The sequence below is a fragment of the Nicotiana tomentosiformis genome, chromosome 7, assembly GCF_000390325.3.
Source record: "Nicotiana tomentosiformis chromosome 7, ASM39032v3, whole genome shotgun sequence".
Classification (NCBI taxonomy): domain Eukaryota; kingdom Viridiplantae; phylum Streptophyta; class Magnoliopsida; order Solanales; family Solanaceae; genus Nicotiana; species Nicotiana tomentosiformis.
This window is the reverse complement of record NC_090818.1, coordinates 115,898,148-115,906,821: the sequence shown is the minus strand read 5'-3', so window position 1 is coordinate 115,906,821 and position 8,674 is coordinate 115,898,148. Positions and strand designations below refer to the sequence as shown.

Below are 8,674 nucleotides of genomic sequence, written 5' to 3'. Positions count from 1 at the left end.
GCAATATACTAAGCAAGTTAATTCTATGGAAGGGGTGAACATGATGGTAAACAAAAGAAGGACCAAGGTCCACAAGTGCAAAATTGAGTGGAGAATTATGTGTAAGAGGATAGTGATTTTGATCAAGATGATTCTTACAATTAACAAGAAGAGGAGGTGATATATATGAACAACTTTCAAGGGCAAGGAAACAAATTCCAAGGCCCAAACCAACAACAATGGCGACCTCAAAATAATCAAGGCAACTGGAATTCTAACAACCAAGGAAATTGGAGTGGTGACAACAATCAAGGGAATTGGCATAACAACAACTATCAAGGAAATTGGAGTGGCAATAATCAAGGAAATTTGGGGGGGGGGGGGTAACAATCAAGGCAACTGGGGGTCAGGTTTTCAAAGGCCCCTGATATATCAACAACTGAGCAACCCGCCTCCTTATCCTTCCCATGGTCCAAGTTCTTCAAACAATGAGATGGGGTGTATTGAAAATATGTTCAAGAAAATGATGGAAAATAATGCCGATTCGGATGCCCAACTTGCCTCACACAACACATCGATGTGAAACTTAGAAGTGCAAATGGGGCAAATCTCTCAAGCTCTAAATTCTCGTCCTAAGGGGGCACTACCAAGTGACACAGTGGTAAACCCAAAGGGTGGAAATAACACGGGGTATGCCATGGCTATTACTACAAAAAGTGGAAGAGGTGGGAATGCACCTACCTCAAGTAAAAGGCAACTTGTGGATGATGAGCAAGTGGTACTAGAAGAATAGGTCCCGAACAATGTGGTGCAATCAAATGATGAAGTTCTAATTGATATTGATGATAGTGTGGAAGAGACTCAAGAGGAGGTGAACCCGTCTAGGGATCACATTATTGACATACCAGAGCCGATATTGCAAAAGGCTAAGGCTCCATTTCCTAAGCCTCCACCTCCATACCCTCAAAGACTTGCCAAGAAAGATGGCGAGAATCAATTCAAGAAGTTCATTCAAATGATGAAGAGTCTCTCAATCAATGTGCCATTAGTTGAAGCTTTGGAACAAACGCCCCGCTATGCAAAGTTTATGAAGGATCTCGTGACAAAGAATCGGTCAATGAATTTTGATACCATCAAAGTCACTCATCAAGTGAGTTCAATTGTGCATATAATGGCTCGTAAGTTGGAGGATCCCGGTGCTTTCACGATTCCTTGTACAATTGGAAGTGCCGAGTTTACAAAAGCTCTTTGTGGTCTTGTGGCAAGTATAAATTTGATGGCCCATTCGGTTTTCAAGACCTTGGGAATTGGAAAACCAAGGGCCACCTCTATGAGATTGAAAATGGCCGATCGTACTATGAAGATACCTTTGGGAGTGATTGAAGATGTCTTGGTTCGTGTTGATAAATTCATTCTTCTAACGGATTTTGTGATTCTAGATTGTGTAGTTGATTATGAGATGCCGATTATTCTTGGAAGACCTTTCCTTGCTACAGGGAAGGCTTTTTGTGATGTTGAATCCGGAGAACTTACATTCTGGGTTGGTGATGAAAAAGTGGTTTTCCATGTGTGTAAGTCAATGCGGCAACCGAATAGCAATGAGGTGTGCTCTTTTGTGGATTTGGTGACCGATGTTATTGTTGATGATACAAGTGCTATGATCTATGTGGGTGATATGTTGGAGGCCATTTTGCTCAACTTTGATGATGACGAGATGGATGGCTTCATGGAATGTGTGAACTCTTTGCAAGGAATGGGGTCGTACAACTATGCATCCCGAAAATTGCCCTTGGATCTTGAAAATAGGACAACTCCTCCTACAAAGCCTTCTATTGAAGAGCCTCCTACCTTGGAGTTGAAGCCATTGATTCCACATCTTCGGTATGAATTTCTTGGTCCCTGTTCTACTTTACTGGTTATTTTTTCATCTTGTTTTACTATCGTGCAGGTAGACTCCACTTTGGAGGTGCAACAAAAGAGGAAGAGGGCTGTAGGGTGGAATTTGGCAGATATTCGGAGGATAAGCCCTGCATTTTGCATGCATAAGATCAACTTTGAGGAAGGCGCCAAACCATCTATTGAAAATCAAAGGAGTCTCAATGAGGCTATGTAAGAAGTTGTCAAGAAGGAGATTATCAAGTGGTTGGATGCCGGGGTTATCTACCCTATCTCCGATAGTTCATGGACTTCTCCGGTTCAATGTGTCCCAAAGAAGGGTGGCATGACAGTGGTCACCAATGACAAGAATGAGTTGATTCCTACAAGAACAATGACCATTTGGAGAGTGTGTATGGACTATCGCAAGCTCAACAAAGTCACAAGGAATGGTCATTTTCCACTTCCTTTCTTAGATCAAATGCTTGACAGATTGGCCGGCCGAGCTTTCTATTACTTTCTTGATGGGTATTCGGGATATAACCAAATTCTTATTGCTCGAGAGGATCAAGAGAAAACTACCTTTACATGTCCCTATGGTACTTTCGCCTCTAAGTGGATGCCATTTGGTAAGTGCAATGCACCGACGACTTTTCAAAGGTGTATGATGGCTATTTTTACGGACATGGTGGAGGACTACCTTGAAGTTTTCATGGATGACTTCTGGGTGGTTGGAGATTCTTTTGATGATTGTCTTGCAAATTTGGATAAAGTGTTGGAAAGATGTGAAGAAACAAATTTGGTGCGCAATTGGGAGAAATGTCATTTCATGGTCGAGGAAGGCATTGTCCTTGGCCACATAATCTCAAAGAATGGAATTGAAGTTGACAAGGCAAAGATTGAGTTGATTTCTAAACTTCTACCTCCAACTTCGGTAAAGGGTGTGCGGAGTTTCTTAGGCTACGCGGGTTTCTACCAGAGATGAGAGTTTTTGAATTGTTGAATTTCAAGTTGACAACTACTCCCATCATCACCGCTCCAAATTGGAGTGTCCCTTTTGAACCCATGTATGATGCAAGTGACGTAGCGGTTGGGGCTGTTTTGGGGCAACGCATCAACAAGATTTTTCATCCGGTCTACTATGATAGGAAGACCATGAATAATGCCCAAGTCAACTACACCATTATGGTGAAAGAGCTCCCCGCCATTGTGTTTGCAATTGAGAAGTTCTACCCGTACTTGATGGGTGCAAAGACCACACAGATCATGCGGCGCTTTGTTATCTTATGAGCAAGAAGGACTCCAAAACTCGGTTGATGAGATGGGTTCTTTTGTTGCAAGAATTAGATATTGACATCCAAGATAGAAAAGGGAGTGAAAACCAAGTGACAGACCACTTGTATCGTTTGGAGGAGGAGGGGAGGCCGCATGATGGCCTTGAAATCAATGACTCCTTCCCCGATGAGCAACTCTTGTATATTTCAATGAAATAGGTGACATGGTTCGCGGATCTTGCAAGTTTCCTTATGTGTGGAATCATCCCGGATGAGCTCTCTTCAAACCAAAGGAAGAAGCTCAAATGGGATTTTCAAGATTATGATTGGGATGAACCATACCTTTTCCGAATTTGTACGGATGAGGTGATTAGAAGATGTGTATTGGAAGAAGAGCAAGGTGGATTGGGGATTGTCATTCTTCTCTATATGGTGGTCATCATGGTGGAGCAAGAATGGCAGCCAACGTGCTGAGTTGCGGTATCTATTGGCCCACTCTCTACAAGGATGCTAGTGAGCTAGTGAAAAGATGTGATGAATGTCAACGGGCCGGTGGAATCTCAAAGAAAAACGAAATGCCTCTCACTACCATTTGGAGATTGATATTTTCTATGTGTGGGGTATTGACTTCATGGGTCCTTTTGTGAGTTCTTGTGGAAACACCTACATCTTGGTCGCGGTGGATTATGTGTCTAAATGGGTTGAAACCGTTGCTCTACCTAACAATAAGGCGAGAAATGTGGTAGCGTTCTTGAAGAAGAATATTTTCACAAGGTTTGGTACTCCGCGGGCAATTATAAACGACGGGGGGAGGGGGGGTCTCACATTTTTGCAACAAATCTTTCGACACTTGTCTTAGCAAGTATGGTGTCACTCATAAAGTCACGACTCCCTATCATCCGTAAGCCAGCGGTCAAGTGAAAGTCTCCAACCGGGAGATAACGAGTATTTTGTCCAAAGCAGTGAATGCTAACCAGACGGATTGGTCCAAGAAGCTTGATAATGCATTATGAGCTTATCGGATGACTTGTAAAACACCTATTAGAATGTCACCATACCGGTTGGTGTTCAGGAAAGCTTGTCACATTCCGGTGGAACTTGGTCACAAGGCCATGTGGGCTCTAAAGAAGTTGAATCTTGATTGGGATGTAGCCTCTAACTTGAGGGTTGCACATTTGAATGAATTAGATGAGTTCCGGTACCATTCCTACACAAGTTCGTCCTTGTACAAAGAAAATATGAAATATCTTCATGACAAATACATTTGGAACAAAGAGTCCAAGGTAGGCGATCTTGTATTGTTGTTCAACTCAAGGTTGAGGATGTATCCCGGGAAGTTAAAGTCTAAATGGAGTGGTCCTTTTGAAATTACGGGTGTGACACCTTTTGATGCATTGGACTTGAAGGACAAAAATAATGAAGTATTCTGAGTCAATAGTCACCGGGTGAAGCAATATTTGGGAAAGGTTGGATATAGCCACGTCGTGGCTGTTATTCATTTCAATTGATGGTATTTTATGTCGTGTCGCGAAGTTAAACCAGGTGCTTCTTGGGAGGCAACCCATGTTTCTTTTACTTTTCCTTTGGTAGATATGTGTTATTTTTGTTCTAACTTGATTTGAAGTGTGCTACAGGGCTGAGTGTGACTTACATGAACTGTGGAAAAAAATGTGGCTAAGTGTTGAAAGAAGTGCGAACCGCAGTTGATTTGTGCAGACCACACATTTATGGTTGCTGCAGCAAAAGTGCAATGCGGCCGGACAATTATCTTGCGGACCGCACAAATGAAAGGTGGAAAAGGTCAACTCTCTGAAGTTTAGCCTATCAGAGAAAAGGTCAAAGCGCGACCGTAAAAGGAAATCTACAGCCTCAACATGAAATCTGCGGCCGCACACAAATTTGTGCAGACCGCAGACGAGGTGCCGAGTTAAGGTCACCAGGTAACAGAGTGCGGACTGCACATGAATTGTGCAACCACACTCGCCCTTCCTTACCATAGCAAAACCATGTAGTATAAATAGAGGAATAGAGGCTACTGTACAATTTTTGCTTTCCCTCTATGAGCACAAAAACAGTACTCTCTTGCAATTTCTTGGTGAATCCATCTGTCCACACACATAACACCTTTGTTCAGTCACTCATCACACTCATTCATCTGGTATGTTTCATTTTCTTGTTACTCTTTTTCTTTTAATTTGTAGATTTTAAGTCATTTTAGGCCATTTGTCAATAGAATTAAATTGCGCATTCATGTGGGGGTAAATCTGTAGTGGGTTAACTAATATATTCTCTATGGGGACTAGGTCAACATTTTTTCATGTCTCTATGACGTTACCATATCAAATTGTGCACAAAATTGCAAAACCTAGAATGAAATAACTAAACTGTTCGTAATTTTGAATTCTGCGGCCGCACCTGAACTTGTGCGGTTCGTAGAAATTGATTCTTAGGTATCATTAGTGAAGAAGGGATCTACGATCACAAGGTAAAATGTGCGGACTGCATAATTCCCATTGCGGCCGCAGAAATACAATTTTACTATCATCAGAGAGTCCCTACTGTGAGACTCCAATGCACGGCCGCAAGTTTAATTGTGCGGACCACAAAAATCGTGTTACGGCCACACATAAGTTAATTATCTGTCATCAAAAAGTTGGCATATTTGGGTTTCATAGATACGGTCGCAAGTGAAATTATGCGGACCGCACTTTACTTCTGCGGCCGCAAATCAAAATTGTGTTATCTGCAAGGCCTCATCTGTGGCCGCAAGTAAATTACGCGGACTGCAGATCCTTCTGTTGCAAGCAGGCTTTAACTCTGAACCTCACTGTGTTTTCTGGTGTATACTTACATATCTCCTGTGTATGTTTGAACATTGAATTGCAACTAACAATCGCATTTGCTTGATACAGATAATGGTTCGATCTAGAGGCAAAGGCGACACTTCTAAAGGGAGGGGTGAACCTTCTCGGGGTCGAGGTAAGAGTGCCCTTTCCCTTGTCTAACAAAAGACAATTGCAAAGGAAGCTACAACCGACAGGGGGAGAGGTGTAGATCGTTCTGACACGAGCTCATATGTCCCGTCTAGGGAAGCATCAGAGGGTAACTCAGCCTTTGTTCAGGAGCAGCTGGCCGTATAGTCAATGCCGCAAGGGAGGTACCAACTCAGGGACGATCTTTCCTTATCTCATAGAACTTTCGAGGACTCGAAGAGTGCTAGTCAGGCTTCTGAGCCATCGGCCACACCTGTCCCTGAGGCACAAGTTACACCAGTTCAGGATATCCCCGATGATGATAGAGGGGGAGATGCTACAACTGCCAGCCTTAAAAGGTCAAAGAATAAAGAGGTTTGGGAGGACCAATTTGTTAGCTTGGTTGCCTTCACCAGCTTTCGTACATGGTGGACAGTGAGGTCGCTAACTTTCGAGCGACAATTTCTATTGAAAGTTTGGAGAGGTACAACCCAGCAGCGCTGAGACAGTTCAGGGAACATAAGGGGTGGATATGGTTCACTCAAAGTATAGTGGACGCCAAAGAGTACCTGGTCCAGGAATTCTATACAAATATGGATCACATCAAAAAAGGGACAAAAGTGACTAATGTACGGAACTTAAAAGTGAGATTTGATCAACATACACTCAACAAGTACTTAGGATTCGAAGATGTTGAGCCAAAGTAATATTTGGAGAAGTATGCATTGGGAGACGCAGCCCGTCCTTGGTTAGCGGAGATTCTAGTAACATCGGGGCCACCACCTACATGGATTGCCTCTGGGGTTCCTATCCACTGGAGCACTCTCAGTTTCGGGGTGAGGGGGTGGCAAACTTTTGTCTGCAGCAGACTGGACCCGAGTCAGAATGAGACTTACCTCCCGATTCCTCTGGCAGTTCTGGTTGCGTCTATTATGGCCGAGTACCCTATCCATGTGGGTGCCGTGATGTCAGCTAACATCTCAGTGATTGCTCGGCAAGATGACTCATCCTACCCGTATCCCAACACTATTGACAAAATATCTCACGGATGCAAGGGCGGAGCTGAGGGATTATGACATAAAGGCGAGGCTGAAGAAGCCTTTTACATGGTATTCACTGATGGATGCGAACAATCAAAAGACAAAAGTTCAGCCTCCTACCACCGCGGGCCAGTCTAATGAGCCAGCTACGGTAGCCGCTGAGGCAGTTGATGTTCCATCCACTTCAGCCGAGCCTTCCTCCAGTGTCGTAGATATGCCTCAGTCATCCTCCACAGCCCCTACTGAAGTTCCTGCCACAACTCCCACCTCGGCTTTGAAGCCGGTGCCTATGCCTACTGCCCAGTCTCTGTGCTGCGAGTCTCCCAAACATTGGCAAGCCTCAACAACTAGATGCAGACAATCACTGCAAAGCTGTCTGACTTTTCCAGTACTATTGTAGCATAGTCTTCTGCTTAGGAACCTCAGTTTCCCCTGACAATTGAAGAAACATTGAAAAAGCTCCTTGAGAACCAGAATACTATTAGCATGGGTCAGTGATCGAAGATCTGGGAAAAGAAGAAAAGAAGATGAGAAAGTCCTAGGCCAGCAAGAAGTCAGTGGACAAGCTCCGGAGACAGGTGACCAGGCTTGCTACAGCCGGAGATCTCCCATTTGACATGCTGATTGACCCATACCATTCAGGCCCAGATCCTATAGCACCAACAACACCGGTGGCACCAGCTGGGCAGTCTGAGGAGCCAGACCTTGCTGCCGAGGCAGTACGTCAGATGTTCACCAACCCAGCCACACCTAGAGTTGAGGATGATGATATTTAGTTAGATGATCCTGCGGGCGGTGACATTGCTGGGGACACAAAGATGTCCAAGGAGCCATAGGGAGTTTTCTTCACTCATTTCCCTCTTTTACTCTTATTTTGTTAAGCATTGGGGACAATGCTTATCTTTATTCGGGGGGGGGGGGGTGGAGTTTGTTGATTATATTTGATACATTCTGAGATGTTTGGCCTATAATAACTTGATATTATTTTCTCTTTTCTTATTATGTATATATACTCTCTTTCTCTCATTATGTATATTCATTCTATCTTTAGTAGTTTTTGCTTATTAGCTTCTTTATTTTTGTTTCTTTATTAGTTCTTGGTTTGATTAGTAGCTTCTTTGTTTGATTTAGTAGCTTATTTTTATGTTTTAGTAGATAATAAGCCTTTGATCTTCTTAATGCCATGGTTCTTTCCAAAGGTAGTTGTTGTGTGAACCGGGTAACTTGTCCAAACGATGGATGACGAGACAACCTTCTTAAGGGAATGAGTCCATTTTTGTGTTTAGGTAATAATAGTAGTAGTAATGAATAAAAAGACCTAATTAAGTCATGCTCGAAGAGTCAACCATGCTTTAATTGGTACCAACACACTTAATTACGTGCTTAAAGTTAGAGACAAGGTTTTTGAAAGAAATAGCTCTAGTTAGTGACTTTGTGACTCTTGTGACTCTTGTGTTGACTTTCACAATCATAGAGTGGTTTAATTGGATCATAGCGATCTTTAAACTTGAATGTGGTCGTTGTGGGCCCTCGG

General features: G+C 43.2%; 1 protein-coding gene across 1 annotated transcript; it reads left to right on the top strand.

The window, feature by feature from the left end:
- Positions 1-997: 997 nt before the first annotated feature.
- On the top strand, positions 998-2,092 carry LOC138896245 (uncharacterized). Its single transcript, XM_070181038.1, has 2 exons — positions 998-1,582; positions 1,928-2,092. The coding sequence occupies exons 1-2, from the start codon at positions 998-1,000 to the stop codon at positions 2,090-2,092; spliced, it is 750 nt and encodes a 249-aa protein (XP_070037139.1).
- The last annotated feature ends 6,582 nt before the right edge of the window (positions 2,093-8,674 follow it).

Excerpts from the sequence above, each read along its gene's own strand:
- LOC138896245 (XM_070181038.1), top strand. The coding sequence starts at position 998 with ATGAAGAGTCTCTCAATCAATGTGCCATTAGTTGAAGCTTTGGAACAA. Across the intron at positions 1,583-1,927 it reads GGCAACCGAATAGCAATGAG|GTAGACTCCACTTTGGAGGT; the intron begins GTGTGCTCTTTT and ends ACTATCGTGCAG.